The following is a 25,339-nucleotide window of genomic DNA, read 5'->3' on the forward strand; positions in this document are numbered from 1 at the left end:
TTTAGCTAATGGGGCCTCCCGCTGCCACCGCGCCACTGCTGCGCAATTTCTGTTCTCATCCTGAAGTGGTACCTCAGGTTAAGATCTTATTTCGTTCTGGAGGTCCGTTCTTAACCTGAAGCTGTTCTTAACCTGAAGCACCACTTTAGCTAATGGGGCCTCCAGCTGCTGCCGTACCACCGCTGCGCAATTTCTGTTCTCATCCTGAAGCAAAGTTTTTAACCCGAGGTACTATTTCTGGGTTAGCGGAGTCTGTAACCTGAAGCGTCTGTAGCCCGAGGTACCATGGTACTTGTTTTGTGTGCTTCTCTTTTCATTTGTGCACATGGAGAGCGGATTCTGTGACTCTTTCATTATGAGCACAAATCACCAGTATTAATGCCATAGATTTGGAAAGGACCACATGATGTATGGATTGCATGCTTGCCCTTCATGTGTTTTAATCATGTGCATAATCAGCCTTTGCAGAGGTGGAAAGGTTGCACATATTAAAATAAGCAAAATTGTTACCATGTCAAGGATATGGGGGGACTTGTAGCCCTCCACATATTGTTGGACTCCAAATCCAGTCAGCATAGTTAGTGATGATAAGAGCTGTAATCCCAACACCTTCTGAAGGGTCATAGATTGTCCATCTCCCTCTTCAGTCGCATCTGTTTCCTGCCAGTTCTGGTAAGGCAGGTTCAGGCACAACGAGAGTTTAAAGAAAGAAAGAAATTATCTCACTCTATTTCTCTTCTGTACTGGATTAGTAAAGATTTGTGTGCACTCTTTACATGTGTTCAGGCTTTATTATGTGAGGAAAAATGGTTTGAATTGGCAATTTTACGGACTTCACCTGTGAAATTCAACCTATTATTGTGGTTTAAGTACATTATGTTGGTATGGGAAACTGTCGTGTGATGGGCCAATGGCCGTAATAAAGATCAATACAATACAAACCTATTATTGTTGTATAAAAACATAATTCACATATGAATTAGAGGGCCATTTACATTTAAGTTAAATGCATAAGAGTCTATTTTGTTTCCAACAAGCATGACAATTATGTGACTCACTGGTTATCTAATAAAGTAATTAACATTTGCCAGCCTCTGAAACACTGTCTTAAAACATTTGTTTGAAAAGTTGCCTTGTCTCAGCTGTCATTTTTAACATGATGGAAATAATTATCTGGAATAAGGTTAGACAGCTTTAAAATAATTTGAGTTTCAAAGGGTTTGGAGCTATAACTGAATATCGTAATGTGAAGGCAAAAAATTAAAGTTACTGTTGAACATCCTGTATAGAAAAATATATATTTACTTTATGCTGTTGCACATGCTCTCTCTTTCACTCTACAACAGGCCGTCTTCTGCAAAACTCTTTTACACAACATGACTTAAACCAGCATAATATTCGGTACATCTTAAATCCTACCACTGAGGTAACTTCAGATACCTTTGAATTTGAAGCTTCAGACAGAGCAGGCAACACTATAGCTCCAGAAATGTAAGTATGAATATGCTTAATAAGAAAATGTTTACTTACTTACTTACTCCTTTTATATCCCATCTTTCCTACAAGCAGCTCATGTGGTGTACTCTGTTCTTTCCCCTGCCCCACAAGCTATGAAAAGATGGACACTTCATAGCTTGCATGGAAAAATGGTTCAAGGTACATACAACTCTGAATATTAGCATTGTACTACAAGGAACTGGTCTGCTCCATTGAGAAGGTTTAGTGCCTTTGGTCTGTGGTCCCCCCATAGGATTCAGATCATATTTCAATATAAATCTAGGGAAGTTATGTGAAAAGCATTATAAAGTGTTTTGTGCCCTTTTGTTCCTTATTCCAGCAAGAGGCTAGACTGTAATAAAGTGCTGCTCATATTTATTTTATCTGGGCTAGTGTGTTTGTGCGGCATGGAGTAGTGTGAGAAACTACAGATATGAAGTGACAACGAAGTTCACCAATCCTATATGTAGTAGAACTGGTGAAGGAAAGAACTGCAAGAAAGAAAGAGAAAGAAAGAAAGAAAGAAAGAAAGAAAGAAAGAAAGATACACCACCCAGCCTGTTTCCCATTCCCCCGTCATTTCGGGTACTTCCAGGCAGGGGCTTAATGTCGTAAATGCATAATTTGAATACTGGAAACAGGGCATTGGCAGAGTCCCTCCTTCCTACTCAAATATTGGATTTTCCATGGAAAAGCTAAATCTGGATTAAGTGGTTGGAGAGGAAATACAGCCTGGCATATCAGGTCTCAACAATGGAATGAGGGGTACCTGTCTGAAATACCCAGAACTGGAGGAATGGGTCTGAGAATCCTAGCTATGGCAAGGAATAGCAGAGTGGGAAAGCGGAACGAGTTTGAGCTTCCTCCACCTGCTCGTATGATACTATTTGCTTACAATGCTCTGCTGGAGGCTGTGCTAGGTGGGAGCATATGCAAGTCTCCTTGACAATCATACCTCTTATTAGGGGGAGCATAATGTGTGAGCTGTCTCTATCAGAATGTCTAGATGAATTAGTTTTAATTAATTGCAACTTTTGGATGTATTTTTTTGCTGCAGTGCAGATGTAGCACAATAAGTGCTACAGTTCAGGACAGGCCTTTTTTTTTTGTCTACAGTGGTACCTCTGGTTACGTACTTAATTCGTTCCGGAGGTCCGTTCTTAACCTGAAACTGTTCTTACGCTGAAGCACCAGTTTAGCTAATGGGGCCTCCTGCTACTGCCGCGCCATCAGAGCACAATTTCTATTCTCATCCTGAAGCAAAGTTCTTAACCTGAGGTATTATTTCTGGGTTAGCGGAGTCTGTAACCTGAAGCGTATGTAACCTGAAGCGTCTGTAACCCGAGGTACCACTGTAATCAGTTGGTAAGGAATGGCCAGCAGAGGATATGTAGTCTGTGTCACAGCGGTTCTCCCTGCAGTGAGGGCAAAACAATCTTTACCAGGGACATTTCAAAAACTCACAATTCTGCAGTACAATATGCAACCAGGAGCCTTAGAAAATACTGCCTGGGCCTGCCCTTTATCCCAGTCTCCTCCCATTTGCAACCCAATACATTTTAACTTCTCTGTTGCTCAAAAAATCATTGCTGCAGAACAATGATTTTAAATCCTTGCAAGGTACAGTTTTACTGCTTCTAAAGCAACTCAGAAATGACTATGAAGTTGTATATCATGTGGACAGAACACACTTTGCATTATGAAATGAAGCCTGGAAGCCAAACTTTTCAGGCTGTTTGTTGCTTGCCTCTGTTGTTATTTATTAAAGTCTCAAAGAATAAGTAAACCATTACCATGGCGTCTTAAATCTGCACTTGTTCATATATCAGTGGGTGAATATATGATGGGAAGAAATTCAGAGAGAGGAATGCATAAATACTGAAAATAAATAAAGAGCTCCACGGCCCTAGGAGGAAGGAAATAGCTCACGCACCTAAAAAGATGTTTTAGGTCCTTAAAATATAATCCCACTTCTAATATCCCCAATGGATCACTCTGCTCTGCAGGAGAAAGCATTCTTCATATACCAACATGTCAAGAACTCTGTCTTTAGTGTGGCCATCTCTGTTGTCTTTTCAGCAGCTATTGAAGACCTTCCTATTCCCACCAGGCTTTTGAGCAGAGATTTTTTTTTAATAAAAAAACTCAGTCTATATCTGAAATTGATTTGATGGTTTTTTATAGGCGAAATTGTTTTATTATTTAAATATTTACAGGTCACACTTTTCCTAAAATATATAGCAAGGCAGCATACAACATGCAAAATTACAGCAACATTGAGAAAATGTCAATAAAAGTTTGTTGAGGGGGCGGGGAGGAAGGAATACATATTTCAAAGGCCTATCTGGATCACACTTCAGTATGTTTTTGTTGATGATGATGTTTTTATGATAATCCTATGATGTTTCATTCATTCATGAATGGGAGTGAAATGAAATGAATGACATGCACCATTTCGGCAGAATCACACTGGAAACAGAGCAGCACTGGCTTTTTCTCCTGAGACATTGGAACTGATCTGCAGTCTCGGGGGGGGGGGGCAGGGACTTTCAAGCTGCTGCCAAGAGGTGACATCATGTGGGACTTTGTTTTCGAACAGCACTTCAGAGCCCAAAAGTAAAGTTGTTTGCCTTATTTTAATTAATGTTTGTTATAAGAGGAATACTGTATTTTTCCGTGTATAAGACTAGGTTTCCCCCGGAAAAAAGAATGTCAAAATTTTGGGGGTGTCTTATACACAAATACATCTCCCCCCATTTTCTTAAGTTGGAATCCCCCAAAATAGGGGGGCGTCTTATACATGGGGGCATCTTATAGATGGAAAAATACAGTATGTTGTATGTTAACAGGGTGGAATGAGCTGCTGAGAATCATGCTCCACAGCAAAGGTTAAGGAATCAAGGGGAAGGGTGTAAGATGAAGCAAAATTTATAAACAGCTTTGAGGATCCAATGAGTAGGATATAAATCTCATTTAAAAATTAGCAATTGTTTAAAAAGCAACCATTAAAAAGTAAACATTATTAAAATTATAATATATAGTAAAGGTAAAGGGACCCCTGACCAGTAGGTCCAGTCGTGGCCGACTCTGGGGTTGCGGTGCTCATCTCACTTTATTGGTCGAGGGAGCCGGCGTACAGCTTCCGGGTCATGTGGCCAGCATGACTAAGCTGCTTCTGGCGAACCAGAGCAGCGCACAGAAATGCCGTTTACCTTCCCGCCGGAGCGGTACCTATTTATCTACTTGCACTTTGATGTGCTTTCGAACTGCTAGGTTGGCAGGAGCAGGGACCAAGCAACGGGAGCTCACCCCGTCGCAGGGATTCAAACCGCCCACCTTCTGATCGGCAAGTCCTAGGCTCTGTGGTTTAACCCACAGCGCCACCCGCGTCCCTATTATAATATATATATATGCATATAAAAGATCACACACCAATTGTTGCAAGGAAAACATCGCAGCACCAGCCCTTTTTGTAAAATCAGCCAGTTCCTGTTGGAACAAGAAAGTCTTTTGCTGAAAGGAGGACAACCAGGAGGGAGCCAGTCTAGGCGGGGAGTTCCAAATTCTGGGAGAAGCCACCAATAAGACCCTTTCCCATGTACCTACAAAGTACACCTGTGAGGGCTGCAGAACCAAAAGAAGGGCCTCCCCGGAAGATCTCAAAGCCTGGGCAAATTCATATGAGGGAATATGGTCTTTGAAGTTTGTACTTCTCTGAATTTTGCAATATAAGTTAAAATGCATATATTAGTTAAAATAGCATGCAAAATTCATTATATAGGGGGAAATTTGCTTTGCAAAAGTATGTATATTAGTCGGCATTATATACAAAGATGTATATATTAAAAGAAATGCAAACTAAAATGCTGCTGAATTTTCACAAGGACTTTTTGTTTTGTTTTGAGATTGTATATGCTTCATATCTTTGCAGGAAGGTCTTGAGTTTGGAAAGAAGTGTCCATCTTTTCATAGCTTGTGAGGATGGGGAAAGAACAGAGTACACCACATTGAGCTGCTTGTAGGAAAGATGGGAGCTATTGGCCCTTAGCAATCCTCAGCACAAACTAGAATACATTTTAAGAAATATGATTGCTATAGAGAAAATGTTCATGGCTTTTCCCTTAAGAATGCACTCTGTTCTAGCAATTTAGAGCTGTGGGTATATTCTTCAAATCAATTTAAGTCGATAAGTTATCCCATAACACACTTTTGACTATCCATTTATACACACGTTTAATGCAGTAAAGGAGTAGTAAGAGTATGAATGTTTGTTTTTCTAATTGCTTACTCTATGGGTGACAGAGAGATTCAAATCTATTTTATGTTAAATCTATAAGTTCAAGCTCTGGAGTATAGACTAATTTTGAAGTAATACATTTTGAGGGCCATGTTCCCCCAAAATGTTTAAGGAAACAGTATAATGCAGGTAAGTGTTATGGGCACGACTACATGCATGCTGGCTTCAGTAATTCCATGTCTCTGGGAAGATAGCTTTATGAGGTGGCAAAGCTTTTTTATTCTTCCAACATTCAGTGCTAACGTCAGTTCCTACACACATTTCTACAAGTAGTAAATGGGATTCATTATTCTTTACTGTGCCTTTAATTACAGCAACAGAGATCATTGTGGCTCCAATATAATGTTTTCCTTTTAATACTGTTTCACCATCAGTCTTGAAATAAAATGGTCCCGTATAGAACTGGCAGAAACATGCTATCGAGTCTGTGAAAACATTGGGTCTCTTCCTATTAAGCTTCAACGAACAGGAGAGAGTGCAGAGCCCTCATTTGTTGGAATAAAGGTAAGAAAAGAGTCCCTAAAACTTTTTAAAAAAAATGTTCTATTAAGAGCATTTCATCTGTTCGGTGAGAAGGCTGCTTAATTGTGTGTTGTTATTTTTAAGGTCCAAGAAGTATCAGCAAGAGTTGGCTTGGACTTCAAACACAGTACAGCGAGATTAGTGCAGTTTGATCCTGGTAAGGCAATAATTTTAAACTTGTCTATTATGGCTTTTTACATTGAGAAGTGCATCCAACATTGTGAGTGGTAGGTAGTTTGTACAACAGATCTTTCCCATTACCTCTTCTTTTCTGCATTCCCTTCAGAGGGTCTGGGAAGAAAAGCCAAGTGGTCTTGGGAACCTGCTAAGCATTGTGGCTGTGTTATAAAAATCCTGAAGTGTGTTAGGGAACCATTCCCAAACAGGTGGAGAAATATTGTGCCAGTGGAGACGAACCCTGCCGGGTAACAGCAAGAAAAATTATGATGTCTAGTTGGCTGTCAACCATGTTCAATTAAGGATTGGCTGCTGAAATCAAAGTTTGCTCATATTCTTCAGCAACCCACCCTCCCCAAAGTCTCACAACTACTGGTGTATCTGAGCAAAAGATGTGTGAAATGAAAGATGGTCTGGTGGGCATGAGTGGAACCATCTTGGTTACCTTCTATGATCAATGGAATGTTATATTCATTTAGCCTTCTAGCTTCCATTTGTTTGAAACCCCAGGTTAGAAGAAAGTCACCAATGCTATTCTTTTTGTTCTTCTGATGTGGGTCATTTTTGCTGTCTTTTGTGATTTGCTCAAAGTGCAATCTAATGCATGTCTACCGAGAATTAATTCTGCAACCTTAGTTGATATGATCAGCTCCAGATCATGCAGAATTAGGTGATGAGGCTGATGGCTTGCTAAGGCTCTTGAAAGGCATTGATAGTTGGATAGTTGAATTAGCACTGGAAATTTCACTTTCAATTGTGGTCCACCTGATTTATTGTGAATAAAGGCATGAAAGCAGCCAAGAGATTTAGGGTAATTCTGTAGTGACCAATGAGGCATTTGTAAGCTTCTATCAGGAGAACAGGCAATCCTTCTTAGCACTCGACTCAGGAAAACAATTGGGTGAGCCAACAAGCTCTCTGTAGGGAGCTCTCATGTGTGCTCAAACTCAGCACTGAAAAAGGAAGTGGGGGAGTCTCTTCTGTTACTTTTTAAAACTAGCTTAAATGTTGTACATGACAACATATTTTAAATTAGTTGCATCGTTGTGCTGTTACATTGATCCCAATAAATGTTGCATGTAAAACACATTTTCGTTAATATCTCACCACATTTTCTTAATTCTAAGAACCTCAAAGAAGAGAATATTGTTAAAACATAAAGACTTTTCATTTCATTTTGTTGAGGGGAGGAGTTTTGTGACTAATGTAGTATGCTCTACTAATGTAAGTTTTTTTTGTCCTAAGCTCACCTGATTTTGTTCCTAACATAAAATTTCTTGTCATTTCACCAAATGAGAAAGCAAAACTATCACTACAATAAAGAGTTATTAACCTCTTCTCTATTTTCTTAGAGAGGTCTGAACTTTAGGAAAAATGGGAAATTCTGAGTCACCTTTCATGTCATGCTTCTGGCTGTTTTACTCGTGTGTAAAATGCCCTTTTGAAAACCTGCTGCCAGATAATGAAACTTTGGGAAATTATCTTCAACATGATATAGAACATGGTAACTATATATGAAGATGAAAAATGAGTCTGTAGGTTGACATTTTCATAGTGCTGCTGGAAGCCACACTTCTAAGTGTTCTACAGCTGATACGCAAATCATCCCATGTGCCAGAATCCAATTTTATTGGCTTCGTATAATAGTTACCACACTAGTTTAACTTTATTGCTTATTTACAGAAAAAAACATTGTTTTTCCATGGAATCTGTTGGCTAATTGCTATGTTACTTCACAGGAAAGGGTGTAATTAGACACTTACTAGTGTTACTGTTACCAAGTTAGCACTTGACAACTGTGTAATTTCTTGACACCACCATTTTATAGATTGTTAGGTGGGCCTCACTGCCTCCACCATTAGCTGATTTTTAACTTTTCACCTTCCTGGCACAGGCTGCTCAGAAGACAGGTGTGTGTTTCTGTCTATTTCATCAGTGATACTTTTGGCCTAGAGCAGGCTTTAGCACTATTAATTAAATTGGCATTTGAATGAGGAAGATTTTTCCTCTAGTGTCATTAACACCTCAATCTAAAATTCTTTGGCCATGATCCACAAATCCTCAAGCACAAGAACTTGTGTGAACATCCAGGTTTGTCTTTCCTTTGATTACCTCAGAATTTATTTTAAGGGGGGCTGGCACATGGAAGTGCTATGGGGGAGCTATGGGGAGAAGCCTGGATATTTCCACGTGCCTTATTAATCTCTGTGGGTCAGACCCACTAGATGTACATAAAATGGCGGCAGTGAAATATATTTATCTATTCCGGTCATAGGAGCGAACTCCTAGGGGCTGAGGTCCCTTTGGCCCTCCAATAAAATATTTGAGGGGGCTGGACCCCCCCAAAGTTGATGGACATTGCCATTCAAATGGTGTGTGTGTGAATGATTATGTGGGGGACCTTACTTGCCACCCATATTTTATTCAAGTTGGCACCCCCTGATTCCACTTATTTATAAGACTGTGCAGATGCCTCTCTGACACGAGTATCGCTGCAGCTTACCTGTATGCTGATGAGGAGAGCAGGGGAGCAGCAGACGCAGGGCTGTGTGAATGGACAAAGGGAGCCAGTCCGGTGCTCCTGCTTGTGTATGCATTCAGCCTCACACCCACATAAGCCAGTGTCACTAGTATAGGGAGCCTGGTTTTGCAGATCTGCACCTACACACCGGTCACTACCGTTGTACTCTGAAAGTGAGAACATAGCACAGGAATAGCTAACATCATGCCTTCCATAATTTGTTGAACTACAGACCCCATCATTCTTGACCATTGGCCATGCTGATGAGATTTGTAGTCTAGCAACATTTGAAGGGCTACCCCTGGTTTAGCAATACACCTCCTTTTCTTGCCAGATATGGGTGTGCAGGAGAGACACTTCCTCCTTAGAAGAAGAAGAAGAAGAATTTGGATTTGATATCCCGCTTTATCACTCCCCTTCAGGAGTCTCAAAGCGGCTAACAATCTCCTTTCCCTTCCTCCCCCACAACAAACACTCTGTGAGGTGAGTGAGGCTGAGAGACTTCAGAGAAGTGTGACTGGCCCAAGGTCACCCAGCAGCTGCATGTGGAGGAGCGGAGACGCGAACCCAGTTCACCAGATTACAAGTCCACCGCTCTTAACCACTACACCACACTGGCTCTCTTAGAGAGAAAAAACTAAAAACCTAAAAACTCTCTTTAGAGTTCTCTTTCTTTCAGATGTTTGTCTCTGCCCATAACAATGCCGAAAACCTTTCTTAATGAGTTTGCTTTCAAATATAATTTCATCATTGTTAGAGGATTCAGGTTACTCTTCTCTATTTACTGTAAGGAAAGGAATATATATTCTGCAGTGCTTGGTGCTACAAAATCCTGATAGGTCTTAAGCATGTGGTTAAGTACTTTGTTGAACGGGAGCCCAGGGTAGGAATAAAACTTCATCTGGATCCTGAAATCCTAAAATTGCTCCCGCTGTACTTGCCTGATTCTATTCAGTGGGACTGGTGCCAGCATTGTGCTTTGAAAATTAGGCTATAAGGCTCCTTTGTGGCACTAGCATATTAGAACATGGGTTTAAGGATATATCACAAAATCATCTGCTGGGTTTGCATGCTGTTTCCCATAACGTGGTCGGCTCCTGCTCTGAAAATCCTGGAGCTCCAGGTGTAGAAATGTGTTTGTGGGACAGGATAAAGGAACAAGGATGGGCAGGCAGGGGTGGAATGTAAAAATCTGGGCACCCTTGATATTCAGAAGTCTTCTTGCTCTCCTTTTCTGCCAAGTTACTGCCAATAAGAATTGAGTTAGATGCTCCTTTGTGGCTTATTCATTCATAAGTCCGTGCTAAACACTTTCACCCAAAATACAGGATTATACGAAAATGATCTGATTGGGAAAATGTCTGCTTAACCTTAGTAAATGTAAGAAAAATAAACAAATCACTGCTAGCACTGTAGATTTTGAAGGTTGCTGAAACCCTTAATATTCCTTGAGATAATAGCCCATAATTGCTTCATGAGAAAGTAAGCTGTGACTTTTGGCTTCTAATTGTGTAAAGCTGGGGTTGATGTGGCAGGAAGCAGGTGCCTGGTGGATGTGAAAGGAGGAAGAGCTAGGCCTTGTACTGTTAATGAGCCAGCATATGCTACTCCTTGTTTGAAGACCTGCAAAAGAAGACACCAAAGAGATAGCTATTTGGTAGAAACTTCCTAGACTTGATGCATTCTTCTGTTGAGGGTTTACAGTGGTAACCCTACAATTTTTTGTGGTGGAAATGGTTCATGTATAGAGCAAGTGTCTATGGCCACAACCTATAGTTGGCTCGGAAGTGTTGCTGCAGACTCTTGACAGTTCTTATGTGCCTATGGTAAAACAATACAAAAACTACTTTCAAATGTAACATAGGACTTGTAGATTTAGATCTTATGCTTTTGACAGGTGTTTCCATCAAGATCTGGAATATCCTCCTTCAGGATGATGGCCTTGAAGAAAACACTGAAGTGTTTAAAATAACACTGAACAAGCCTAAAAATGCAATACTGGGACACAAGAGGGAACTGACTGTTGAAATTCTCGATCCAAAGGCTGGTAAGACAAGTTGTTGAATACATCTTCAGGAAGAACCAACCAAGTCCTTGCCTTTCTGGTCCATCCAATTTCCAAGCACCACTTTAGTGTGCTGAGGGTTTCTTCTCATTTCAGTCCTCTGATCAGCAGCTTTCAGGATAGCCAGTGAGATAAATTGAGGTAGGAAACATTCACCCTGAGGGCCACATTTCCTTCTAAGGCAGAGACTTTCAACCTGCTTGGGTCCACAGCTGCCTTGACTAACTCCATTATTTCTGCGGCACCCCTGTGGGGCTCAGGAGTCCAGTTATGTCACCCCTTGCCTTCAGAGCTGGCAGGCCCTCACAGCTTTTCGAACAGCCTCCCTTGTGGAGTGCTCCCTCAGCCTCATCTCCTCTCCCCTCTCCTTGGGAGTCCTCTGGGCAGCCATTGCTGCCACCCCTGGTCTCTGAGCTGCCCCCTCTGCCCCCCAAAGAAGTGCCTCCTCACACTGCCCCACAGGGGCCTGGGAAGCACCCCCAGTCTCAGATGCACCATTCACCTGCTGAACTTGTAGCCAGGGTTGCTGCAACAAACAGCTGTACTAGCTTTTGCATGAGTTTTCACTGCCAGTTTTTCTTCTTCACTCGGGCTTTGGACTGAATGTTCCTACTTCTATCTTGCATTTTGTACTTGTTTGGTTTGAAACCGTTCCACTGCTGTGAATTTTAATTTGTGTAGTGTGTTTTTTTTTTAACCTGTTTTGCTTTGGTAGGCATATTGCCTCAGAAGTGGCATATAAACCAAAGAAACAGATAAAATAAACAAATAGGGGAGAGAGAAAAGAAAGTTTGTAACTGAATTTTTAAAAAAGCTTTTCATCCAAAGTTTGCACGTTCCTGTCTCAACTCACTTCTTTTATACAGCTGTGATAGAATTTTGAAACCTTAAACTTCATTTCGAGTTTCCCCTTCTTCATGCAGCTGCTCTTCTGCTGAATCAACTTTTACTTAAACAATCCTTGACATTTTCCAATTTCTTTAAAAAAATAAAAAAGTCTTCCTGCTAGAGGCACTCTGCACCTTCAATTACAGCCCGGGTAACAATTATTCTCCTTTGGCTTCAAACCACCTGAGTTCCCTCCTTAAAGTCACTTCCCTTCCTCTTCTCTCTCCTCCTCCTTCTGGCCCCATATGTTTGTTTTCAGCTGAAATTTCTTGAAGGCTGCTGATCCAGGTGTTTCTGTTAATACAGATCACTTATAATTGAATCAAGAAGAAAGAGCAACACAGCACCAGGCCTCCGACTCTCAAGACGCCTGAGGTCAAAACATGTTCTGGGACAGCGCTACCTTTCTTTAAAATGTCTGTCTTCCTTTTTATACTTTCAGCTGCTGGTCACCATTATCTTTAGCTGAATTGTAATGCCTTAAGAGTTTGCCACGCAGGCTAACAAGAAGCGGGCAGTATATTTCATGTTTGGATATATAAATTCTCATGCTGAGATGAACTACCCACTGTTTTACTCTAGGAGACCCAGAGCGCCTGGTAATTCTGATGCTAAACCAAATTTCCAGCTGCCAGAAACAAAGGCATGGATGGACCCAATTTTGGGTCAAGAGTGACACCTTGTGGCCAACAGATTCCCTTCCCTATTCCTTTCTTGCGTGCACACTGGAACCACTTTCTTCAGTCGTCTTCCAGATTTTATATTTATGCATTTCTTTCACGTTGCTTGATTTAAAAAAGAGAAAAGAAAAGAAAAGAAAGAAACTCTTGACAGTGTAGATTTTTTGCATGACCCCTTCAATCCTAATCTTCGGCAACCTTCTCGGTCTGTCCTTGAAGGTTCCTAAAGTGACAATTGTAACCCGAGCTGACGTTGCAGTGGTGAATTTGAAAGCAAGACACTGTCCTGGCACAAAAAGCAGCACTGTTGTTTTGGGCTTTTGTCTGCAGCATCTGGCTTTGGGCCCTCTCAGAAATGAGTTCTCTGAAGATTAAGCTGAGATTGCAAAATTAATCTCATTTGTGGTTTATTTTAGATTTTGACCTTGAATTGCAAAGATTCAAAGACCACCATGTAGCAGCCTCTCAAGGGGTGCTGTTGTGGGGTCTCAATTCCTAAGTTTTCCACTCTTAAAATTTATTATCCAAAGAAAAGAAATCACTTGCAGAGGCTTCATGGCCTTTCATTTTCTTCACAGTTCAGCTCTCCTGTAACACAAAACCCTTCAGTCATTAATTTTGCTCGCTTGTGCTTCTAAACTCTGCTTTCCTCCTTGTTCATAATTAATTATTAGGTGACTGTGATTCTTCCACAACATTCCAAGATGGAGGCACTCAAAAGATGTTGGAAAGGACTAGTAGCAATTCAGGAAGTCTGCTGTCTGCTGGCCGTTCCCATAAAGCAAGCGAAAGAGCAGATGTCCTTTGTGAAGAACATCTGAACAATAGGAATCTTCCCCATAATCATCATGGTTCTTTGGCCAGAGGATATATTCCACAGACAGGACACCTGCCTGATCATGTAAAGATGGATTTCCGAGTTCTTGCTGATTCTAAGCATCAAGCAGTTCAACACAATCCTCCAGTGGTATGTACAGCTAATATCTAAATATATACAAAGTGTAGCAATGACTTATGTAAGCTGGAAGCAAGTAAGCTGTAGGATAGTTATAGGTGTCTGTATTCTTGAATTTTAATAGCTGAAGGGCAGGAGTTATTTACAGTCCAGTCCTATACCTGCTGACTCAAATGGAAGCTCCATTCAGTTCAGTGGGACTTACTTCTAGGTAACTGAGAATAGGATTTCAGCCACAGTCTACTTTAGTAAATGTACAAATCTGGAAACCTGATTTTAGGCTCTTGCTAGATCCAAAGTGATATAGCCCCATTGATTTAAGTGGGCCTCTTTTAATTTACACCAGCGAACAATGGAGCCAAATACATTTCCTCTACATTTTTCTTTTTCAGAAGCAAAACGGCCAGGATAATGATCCTTCAGTAGGAACAAATGTTATTACATAGCCTTCTCTACTACACGAGGGCAAAGAACAAAAAGATATCCTATTAATAACACTCCGTTTTCTTGCTGATGTTGCAAAATAGGCCGCCATAAAATTATGAATATCATTGCCTTTCTGGGCGAATTAACTACTTAGAAAAGTTGTAATGGGGGAACATGGAAGGATCTGCTAATGAAAGAGTGGAATGAAAAGGATGTACTCGGTGTTGTCCATTGCACGTACCTGCCAAAGTGGAGCCATTCCCTCCAGTATATATGATTAGTAATTACATTTTATGACTAAAAAATTACCAATGCTCTTAATGCCGTTCTAAAAAATGTCATTAAGAGCCATGCCAACCCAAGAAAATATTTGTAGCCCAAGAGGCTGCTTCACATTTATCTGAGATGTCACTAAACCAAAGATCAGAATAGGCAGGGCTGCAGGTTCGCAAATCATCCATTTATCTCTTTGCACAGGGAAAGTGAGGCGGCAGGGAGGAGAGGAGGTACCATAAAGCACTATTTTGTTCCCCTTTTTCTGCTGCTTTTCACTGCTTGTTTCCCTCCTCTATTACGTCACTAACGCCTTCTTCCATGTGACACAATCCTAGCCAATCAGAGCCCAGGCATTATGTAGTTAGCTTGATGACACCATGAATCAAATTATCCATCCAAAGCAGCTATGTGACCAGTTTATGAAGCTAATTCAATTTTACCAGAATGCTTTCCTCCCTGTGAACAGACTTTGTGATAATGTCATGACCAGAGCAGGGCTGCAGCTGCCTTGTTATGAATACAGCCTATGGCCTGGAAGATTGCCAAAATGGGGCAGCACTTTTCAGAGGTGCTGAAAATGTTTGAGCTCCTCCTCTAGCTCAGCTTAAAGCACAATGTTTGTATGTTTTTCACCTGCAAGGTCTTCCCAAAGCTAGCAACAAGCTGAAATGTTGAAGCAATACCAGTCTTCAGGGCCCATGTGTCACAGTCATTACGTTCCCTCCAAACCTACTCATTAGGTAACAGTTTTGCACTTGACACTTACAAGCTCTGGCGGTCCTATATTGAACTGAACAAGGATTAAGTGCAACCCTCAATCATGTGTAAGGGGGGGATGTAAATTGAGTGCTCAATATGCACCATAATTGGCCATTGTGCACATTCACCATTCGCCTCATGGAGAATGTACATGCAGTTTATCCATGTGCACATTTCTTCATCAGTATATATGTACAGTGGCACCTCGGGTTAAGTACTTAATTCGTTCCGGAGGTCCGTTCTTAACATGAAACTATTCTTAACCTGAAGCACCACTTTAGCTAATGGGGCCTCCTGCTGCCGCCGCGCCGCCGGAGCACGATTTCTGTTCTCATCTTGAAGCAAAGTTCTTAACCTGAAGCACTATTTCTGGGTTAGCGGAGTCTGTAACCTGAAGCGTATGTAACCTGAAGCGTATGTAACCTGAGGTACCACTGTAATCTCAACAGGCCTTGGAGAATGTGCCCATATGGACTGAATTTTTTACATTCTCTGGCTATTATGCATAATCTCCAACAGGCCTTTGGGGCATGTGCTTAACTTACATTTCCCATAGCAGATATACTGAAGCGCAGTTTTATGAAATATCCCTGCAAAAATAAGCAGCACAATGCCACAGAAAAGTGAAGCTACTTGGCCAAAACATATTAACTTGTTGGGTCAAAAACTGAACTCAGGTCCAGAATTCCAGGCCATGCCGAAACTTTTACAATAATTGTTCAGCAGCAGTTCTTAGTGTTGGTGAAGTGGAATCCAGAGTTCCCAGCTGCCATATACATAGAGTTGTCCTTGGGGGCAGCGGGGGGGGGGGATCGGGAGGGAGATGCACTTGCTCTTTATTTTTTCTTGATCATTTTCAGTACCAAGGAATTACACCAACAGGAGCTGGTGGACAATTCATCTTGCCATCTGCCGTCAGGGCAGCTGCTAGAGAGCCTGTGCCTGTTTTACCTTTTCACCTACAACACCAAAGTGACCTTCCTCAGAGAGATTTGGGCATGAAGAATGAACCTGTCCCATTACAGTCGAGTACAAAGCAGGTAGAATTAGCTTCCCAGGTTGTACGGCAGCAGGCGGGGATGGAATCCTGGGTGACAAGGGAAGGAGAGAGATAGATTCTCTAGAGTGCAGTGCATATTATAAATCATTATATTCCTTGCTGTATTTGAAATTATATAAAGGCTATAAATCCACAGCAGAATGTTTTCAGGGCAATCTGATGGTAGTGCCTCGGAGTCTCCCAACTAATTTTATTGCCTCTGCTAGAGACAAAGGATGGATTATCAATTAATCAGAACCCACTTTTTAATCCACAATCAAGGTTTTCTTTTAACTACGGTGCAGTATCGATTTAATGCTTCTAGAACTGATTTCATGTCCTGTTCCTCCTGCCCTGAACTTTAATAACACCCATAGAAATACTTGTGTGAGTATGCAACAGGAATAAGGAACTTCCCTTCTGCTTCAGATGTTTGTATTATTGCAAACTGAAACGATTCCTTATTGCCATTTAGTTGGATAGTGTATAGGCTTGAATTAAAATAGGTCCTTGCAAAAGTAGATTTAAGATCCTGTGACATGCCCAAGGCTACCTTTGAGCTTTGTGGCTGGCCAGAAATTTAGCCTTGCAGGTCCCCACATTTGAACCTGACTGCGTCATGTTGACTTTCAATTGTAGCCTACTTAACTACTAGATTTTGCTAGAGTTGCTTGCGACTTGTTAGCAACTTCGTTGTTCTGCTTCAAAGACCAACTAAGAGCACATTTGTATGAGTCTTTTGTAGGTCACGTTAGGGATGAGTGGTACACAGTTGGACTTGACATTTCTGTGGACATCTGTGGTATCTGCAAATCCAGGTCTGGTGTCTCGGGGTCAGGGTAGCCAACAAGTCCTATTAGACTCCAAATCCCATCATCTCTAATCATAATCCATTCTGGCTGGAGCTCATGAAAATTGTGGCCCATCAACATCTGAGGGGCACCACAATGCCTACCCCTGCTATAGGTCCTTGAGCAATATTTTTCCTCTTTTGCTGGGGAGGCAGCTTCTGGGCAGACCTCTTTTCCACCCTCAATTCCCTAAATGAAAACTTGTCCTCTCAAATGCTATTATGGGACAATTGCATACTCAGCTCCCTACCAATCAGATCAAAATGTAGCTTGATTATTATAACAGAGATGGGATATTAATTAGGATTTCTAGTCCTGGTATCCTGACTATAAAAATTTAACAAGCTGTCAGAACTGAGTGCAGCTTTTATCCACACCATTTCACAACTTTAAAAGCTTGTTTAAGGTTTAAAAGAATCTTAACCCTCCAGTTCACTCATTCCCACTTATAAATGGCTCTATTAAATCAAAATCTCATGAGGAAGAGAGCAGCACTGAATCAAATTAAAGCCAAAAGTTCCCATATCTTTATCGCCAAATGCTTATGAACAATTGCAACCCAAAAGCTAAGAAATATCACATCACTACATCTGCATTTCTGCTCAGTGTTAGGCTCCTTATTCAATAAGATTTAGGCAATCTTTAAGCCCAAATGAGAATTTCAACTGTGCCGCCCAATCCTACACATGTTCACTTGGAAGCAAGTACAACTGAGTTTAATGGGTCTGCTTTCAAATAAATCCACAAAGGATGCTGCAACTATGGACCAAACTAGACAATGTATGGGAGACCTGCGACTCAGCCATACTGTTTTTAATTTAAATATAGCCCGAAAATGTGATCACGGCAATGTTAGGGCAGGAGGTGCTTGAGCCTTTCCCTGTTAACGCCCCCCCCAAATCACCCCCTTGTTTGCTTTTCTCCCTTTAGGGAAAAAAATGCAGGGGCTCACAGGAAAAGTAGCTTGGGAGATGTTGCTGAACTGATCAAGTCTGTCCCCTATACAGCTGAGGTCAATGAAACTGACTGGGTTAAAGAGTGGGGTAGATCTCACTCTGGAGCTGACTGAGCATGTGTTCAGGCTCATAATCAGGCCTAACACACAGCTGTGAGGGAAATAAAAAGAGCCTACTTCACTGTCTCAGTTGCATCCTTGAAGAGCTGCCCAGCAAAGTTGTTCCCTACAGTCCAGAGACTGGTTATTCCTGACCTCTGGAGTACATGGTAACCAAATGGCTAAATGATTTGAGGATGAGGTTAGTTGGCTCCACAGTGACTTAGACACTGCTACCGGAGCAGTGCCAGCTGAGGTATTCAATGCAATGTTAAGCCCAGTGTTGTGGGACCAGCTCCAGTTAATGTGACCTGATGATAAGGACAGGTTACTTGCAGTGATGCACCCAGCCAACAACTCAGTAGATGTTTGCCTGTCCTGTCGTATCTATCTACTCAGCTACCCGCCCATATGTTTTTTTATTGTTATTATTCTTTGTATGATTCTTGTAAACCACTCTGCTATTTTTCTTTTATGAAAAGTGGTTTATAAATATGTTTATAAATGAATGAAAATAAAACATTTCAATGTGCTGTCTCTCCTTATGCACATGCACATCTAAATGTTGCATCTTTATTTTTCACGTAGACATGCCAGCCAACTTGTGCTTTTCACACGTCTGTAAACTGCTTCCATACCTATCTTAAGAGGCATGAAATGGGAAGCATAATCTGAGAAGCCATATGTGCCCATTTATGCTCCTCAAAAGAGCAAGGGTATTTTTTTGTGGGAGAGAGCTCAGGCATGAAGTTCATCAGCGATGTATAATCATACTGTTTTGGGTCTATTTTTTTCCCTTCTTAGAGAACTAAATCCAGGAAGTGCCCTTCCAGTTGGACGCTCAGAGACAAGCACTGCTACATTTTGAGTTCCATTAGAAATGTATCCTGGGACAGTGCTGAAAAAGCCTGCAGGAAATGGTATGGGAATCTTCGAAAGAAAAGGGTTGTCACTGATCACTCATTTGTTGAGGTTTGGCCATCTGTGAATGGACTGGAGCACCAATGGTGACAGATCTTTTTTGGACTCAGGGCTGTAATGTGGGCCGCAATAGTTGGCATCCCTCACAAAAAAAATTCTATTTAAAGAACATGTTAGGGAGTCTTAAGTAGGAGTGGTTACAAAAACATTTGGCCTCACAGAATTATATACAGTAGTACCTCCGTTTTCAAACTTTATCCGTTCCGGAAGACCGTTCGAGTTCTGAAACGTTCAAAAACCGAAAACTCGATATGGAAGTCTCAAAATGGAAAACTCAATACAGAGGCCATGTGGCATGTTCGACTTGTTGGAAAACCAAGCATTTACTTTCGGGTTTATGGCGTTCGAGTTCCGAAACATTTGTCAACGGAGAAGTTCGAAAACTGAGGTACCACTGTATGGGAAGATGGGGTAGAGCTTTTGCATCATAATATTGTAGCAGTGAACCTATGGGGAAAGTCAATAATAAGTCATCGTTAGTATTTTTAACAAATATGAATACTTGACTTGAAGAAAACTTAGGAGGAACAAAAGAATCTTTTGGCATCATAACATGGGACCCATGTGAGTACTAAAAAGGGGGGCCTCAAAACCCTATTGAAGTGGTAGATACTATTTTAGAGTATGTTTGCTGATACCTAACAGAGGGACAGAATGGGTCGGAATGTTGGGATTTCCAAAGGAATCAATCCAAAAAAACTGCTTTCTTTCATCACCGAACATAAGTCTATGGTGGAATACATGCTTTGAAAGCAGGAAGATTCTGGCTTCAGTCGTATTCCTGAGACCCTGGAGAGAATAGGCAAAAGTGGTCTAGTTGGACGACTAGTATGGCCTACTGTTAAGCAGTGTTTCTGTGTTGCTGCTGAAAGGAAACAAAGAACTCTGACTGAAAAACGTATTGGTATATCTCCCTAGGAACAGTAACACCATTTGATTAAAATCCAGGTTTAACACATTCTTATTTTATTTATTGAATTTATTTGTCGCCCTATACCAGGCACCCCCAAACTTGGCCCTCCAGCTGTTTTGGGACTACAGTTCCCATCATCCCTGACCACTGGTCCTGTTAGCTAGGGATGATGGGAGTTGTAGTCCCAAAACAGCTGGAGGGCCAAGTTGGCCATGCCTGCCCTATACCCTATAACGTCCCCTCCAGATGTCATTTTGTGTGTGTGCATGATTATTTGTGCTTATGATTGTATTGGGGCAGTTATATGTGATTCCCTTTTCATAACTGTTTGTGCCCATTCACGACAGACACACAACTTCATTTCTAATCAGTGCGTGTCCTGTAATTTCTTGCTGAAATCCTGTAAAATTTTATACTGCAAATGTTCTGGTAGGGTTTTTATGTTCCACTTTCTTGTGCCACTCCAGACCACAATAATGCAGTAACATTACACAGGAACCACAGAACAGCTTTAAAAAGCAGAGTGATGTGCAGTTTAAAAACATACCCAGCAAACCATTTCCAATGCAATGAAAATAATAACACAAAGTAATTTTGTTTTCCCATATGTGATGAGTTCCTCCCCCCCCGAAAGGCAGCCCACTATTTAATTGACTTTGTTTTAATCCACTTTCCTGAAGGTGTTGAGCTTTTTGCCCTATAATAGGCATCATAATATTCCGTGTAACTGGTTAAAAACCCCATGAGCATTTATGGTCTGTAGTTTTCATGCTTGCTGACAAACTGGAAATTGAAGTGGACAACAAGGGAATGGTTTAGTCACACTTGTTAATAAACTCCCCACTCCAGCATGAGGCTGGTCTGACCTTGCATTGAAAGCCTTTGAGGATAGTTATGAAAATAGTTCCACTAAACTGAAACAAAATATGTTGGCAAATCTGTTGCCCGGAAAGAACTGGAAGCAAATGAAGGTCTGAAACTGTATATTTCCGTAGTTAGAATGTTGTGCTGTTTACAGTACCTCACAAGAACTGAAGAACGTTTTTCTTGTTTTGTTTCCTTCAAATGTTTTCCATAAAGACAAATATCTGCGAAGCTTTAACTTTTTTATTAGATTCAAGCAGGAAAGGGAGAGGATGTGAGGTTTAAAAGAACAACAACTGGACACTGCTTTATTCCATCTCTTAAGAAAAAAATGCCTTAAGAAAAAGAGTAATAAGTGAAGTAAATTGGGGACTTCTAAAGAGGAGAGAAGGACTGATCATAATTGCTTGATGGATAAATTACAGCAATGTGGTCTACATTAAATTGAAAAGTAAACAGCAAGAGCAAGCTGTTTGGGTTTCTTTTTTTGCTGGGAAATGCATTCACAGGAACAGTGCAACCCTAAGCAGGTCTATTCAGAAGTAAGTCTTGTTGAAATTCAATGGTGCTTAATCCCAGGTAAGCAGGGTAATGATTGCTGTCATATAAACAATGCAAAATACCTTTTTCCAATGACTATTTAAAACAGGGGGGAAAAACCTGTTTGGAAGGTTCAGGGTCCCTTTTTAAATTTCTCTTACACTTTCTCCACTAGAATAGCAACAGTACAGTGTAGTAGCTTAAAGTTGAACAATGTTATAGTTTGTAATTCTATGTGCATCAGGAATTATCATGCTACATTAGAGGGTTGGGAAAGTTATTTTTTTTTTGTACTATGAAGCATTGCCCATAAAGTCGAGATGATTCAGCAATGCCAGATATATTTCTTATGAATTGGAATAATGTGGTCAGATCTGTCTGTCTGTCTACTGGAGATGACTAGAAAATCAACAGCAATTCTAAATTATGAAAGTGTATCACATTATCTTCCTTAGAATTCCAGTGAGAAAAATGCATTTTCAAATTAAAGTTAAAAGACTGGGCAAAAAACTTACACAATGTGTGGTATACCTTTTATGGAATAAGTTTTACAGTCTGTGACCTTCAGAATTACAGAATATGTTGTCCTTCTGATGATTCCTACAGAAGTAAGGCCTATTTGAATGATATGTTATGCAAATAAGATTCATTATTAAAAAGCCATACTAACAAATGTTCTGCTCTCCAAAGGTCAAACAGGCAAGGCACAAGATGAATGTATTTCCTTTCCTGTGACATGAGTGAAGATGGGATTGGAAATGTTATTCTCTACAATCAGCCACTTAAAACACATTACAGTACCTTTTGATTGCATAAATAATCACACTGAAAGTTAGTATCCCACACCTATCTCACTCTGGCGATTTTGCTCTAAAGTACCTAAGGTTATTTAATCTTATACAGTTTCAGAACATTGAATGACTGCTATAAAAGACAATGCACATTCCTTGAATGAACTGAAGTGCCAGCCCGAGCCTATATTTTCTATTGTTTTCTCTTTTGTTTAAAGCTATGACATGATAGCTCCCATTTGTCAGCACCCATGTAACATTGTTATCAGATTTCCCGACCCACCCTCAAACAAACCGAGTAGTGACTGGGTATCATTGTTATGCTTTGTTGTCTCATATACAGGTCCCAGGGCCATTTAGCTAGTGTTCATTCCCCAAGGGAGATGGCATGGCTTTGGAAATTTGCCAATAAGCAGCCATTTTGGATTGGTAAGTATAAAAAATAACTATTCAGGATACCGTGGCATATGCCTTTGCTGTACTTCATTCAATAAATCTAAAAACTTGAGACATGGGAAACTTGTGCTTTTATCCTGTAAAGACGGTAGTGCTACAGTTCTAGCAGACCATCATATTCGGTCACAAAATAACTTTATACATCTTTATTGGATCTTTGTACAGAAGCAGGGTGTTTTGATTTCACAACTAATCAAAAGAAACAAAAATTCTCCCCGGCTAAACCTGTCACTTCATTCCCTTTCAGATTTGGCAGCTGTTCAACTTCTCTTAAGGCTTATCCTATCCATGTTTACTTAGAATTAAATCCCATGGTATCAGCAGGACTTGTTCCCAAATGTATATGCACAAGATTTCCCCAAAGATTCCAGCTGTAATCCTATATGCACTTACCCATTGATTTTAATTGGACTTCCATCTGGGTGGATATGTATACCATTGATCTGTCGGTATTGCAGCAAAGTGAGGTAATTTGGAATGCCATGCAAATACACTTTACTATATTGAATCTGACCAGTGCTCAATTCCATATAGCCCAGAGACCTGCCTTTTCTGACTGGCAATAGTTCCATCATTTCAGGCAGAGAATCTTTCACAGTCCTAAACAAAAAATTTTTTTTCCTTCCAGTAGCACCTTAAAGACCAACTAAGTTAGTTCTTGGTATGAGCTTTCGTGTGCATGCACACTTCTTCAGATACACTGAAACAGAAGTTGCCAGATCCTTCTATATAGTGAGAAGGTGGGGAGGGGTATTACTCAGAAGGGTGGTGGGAATGGGTGATTGGCAGATAGCTGTGATGAGCCTGTTGACGACTCTTAACGACTGCAATAGGTCTTACAGGAAAAAGCAAGGGGTGAGAAGGTGAAAAATGGCTTTGTCATGTATAATGAGATAAGAATCCAATGTCTTTGTTCAGACCAGGTCTCTCCATGGTTTTAAGTTTGGTAATGAGTTGCAATTCAGCAGCTTCTCTTTCCAGTCTATTTCTGAAATTCCTTTGTAGTAATACAGCTACTTTGAGATCTTGTATAGAATGTCCTGGGAGATTGAAGTGTTCTCCTACTGGTTTCTCTGTCTTGTGATTCTTGATGTCCGATTTATGTCCGTTTATTCTTTGGCATAAGGTTTGTCCTGTTTGTCCAATATAGAGAGCTGAAGGACACTGTTGGCATTTGATGGCATATACAATGTTAGACAATGAGCAATTAAATAGTCCCGAGATGGTATGTGTGATGTTGTTGGGGCCAGTAATGGTGTTGTCCGGGTGTATGTGGCAGCAAAGTTGGCATCTGGGTTTATTGCAGGCTCTGGTGCCAGTGTCCGTGTTACGTCTGGTTGTAGTATTATTGTGGGTTAGGAGTTGTTTAAGATTGGGTGGCTGTCTGTAGGCAATGAAAGGTCTTCCTCCCAGAGCTTGAGAAAGAGAACTGTCATTGTCCAGGAGAGGTTGTAGATCTCTGATGATGCGTTGTACTGTTTTAACTTGGGAGCTGTATGTGATGACTAGAGGTGTTCTGTTATTTTCTTTTTTGGGTCTGTCTTGCAGCAAGTTCTCTCTGGGTATCTGTCTGGCTCTGTTGATCTGTTGTCTAACTTCATCTGCTGGGTATTTTAGTTCTAAAAAGGTTTGCTGTAGATCTCTTAGGTGAGAGTCTCTGTCTGTAGAATTGGAACAGATACGGCTGTAACGTAGTGCCTGGCTATATACAATGGACTGTTTGGTATGTTTGGGATGGTAGCTAGAGGCATGTAGATGTGTTTGTCGGTCAGTTGGTTTACGGTATAAGGTGGTGTCTATGCGTCCATCCTGTATTTTTATAGTAGTGTCCAAAAAATGTATTTCTTGCATAGATTGATTCATTGTTAGGTTGATTGTGGGGTGAAAATCATTGAATTTCTGGTGGAAGGTGTCCAGGGTCTGTTGACCATGTGTCCAGATGATAAAAATATCGTCAATGTATCGCAGGTACAAGAGAGGTTTGAGTGGGTAGGAGTTTAGGAAACGTTGTTCTAAATCTGCCATGAAGATGTTGGCATACTGTGGGGCCATGCGGGTGCCCATTGCTGTGCCGCTGATCTGAAGGAACAGGTCATCACCGAATTTGAAGTTGTTGTGGGTAAGGACAAATTGGCAGAGTTTGGTGGCAAAGTCCGCTGTGGTTTTATCTGAAATGGCGTTCCTTATAGCTTGTAAACCATTGTTGTGTGGGATGTTGGTATACAGAGATTCCACATCCATAGTAGCTAGTATAGTGTTGTTGGGAAGATTATTTAAAGATTGTATTTTCCTCAGAAAATCTGTGGTGTCACGTACATAGCTGGGAGCACTGATGGCATATGGTTTCAGAACAGAGTCCATATAACCGGAGACACCCACTGTAATAGTGCCAATACCTGAAATGATGGGGCGTCCTGGATTTCCTGGTTTGTGTATTTTAGGTAGAAGATAGAAAGTTCCTGGTCGAGGTTCTGTTGGTGTGTTGGTGAGGATCTGTTCTTGGATGTGTGGGGGTAGCTCCTTAACAATCTTGTTCAGTTCTTTTTTGTATTCTTGTGTGGGGTCTGAGTCCAATTTTATGTAAAAGGCGGTATTGGAAAGTTGTCTGTGAGCCTCCTGAATGTAGTCAGTTTTGTTCATGATGACGACAGCTCCACCTTTGTCTGCTTCTTTAATTATAATGTCTGGGTTGTTTCTGAGATTATTACCCCTCTCCACCTTCTCACTATATAGAAGGATCTGGCAACTTCTGTTTCAGTGTATCTGAAGAAGTGTGCATGCACACGA

General features: G+C 40.9%; 1 protein-coding gene across 5 annotated transcripts in view; it reads left to right on the forward strand.

The window, feature by feature from the left end:
* LOC310765776 (FRAS1-related extracellular matrix protein 1-like) overlaps positions 1-25,339 on the forward strand; it is a gene marked incomplete at its 3' end in the record, with an annotated part of 128,109 nt that overhangs the window by 93,971 nt on the left and 8,799 nt on the right. For 4 of the 5 annotated variants that reach the window (XM_083621208.1, XM_083621209.1, XM_083621210.1 and 1 more), the window contains 8 exons: positions 1,347-1,491; positions 6,169-6,298; positions 6,401-6,473; positions 10,912-11,061; positions 13,322-13,614; positions 15,924-16,103; positions 18,812-18,927; positions 22,440-22,525. In XM_083621208.1, coding sequence (XP_083477334.1) covers positions 1,347-1,491; positions 6,169-6,298; positions 6,401-6,473; positions 10,912-11,061; positions 13,322-13,614; positions 15,924-16,103; positions 18,812-18,927; positions 22,440-22,525 — 1,173 coding nt within the window. Of the gene's footprint in view, positions 1-1,346; positions 1,492-6,168; positions 6,299-6,400; positions 6,474-10,911; positions 11,062-13,321; positions 13,615-14,944; positions 15,246-15,923; positions 16,104-18,811; positions 18,928-22,439; positions 22,526-25,339 lie in introns of those variants that run through there. The other variant, XM_083621211.1, reaches the window with a different exon arrangement.

Source organism: Podarcis filfolensis (genome assembly GCF_964270895.1).
Source record: "Podarcis filfolensis genome assembly, chromosome: 6".
Classification (NCBI taxonomy): domain Eukaryota; kingdom Metazoa; phylum Chordata; class Lepidosauria; order Squamata; family Lacertidae; genus Podarcis; species Podarcis filfolensis.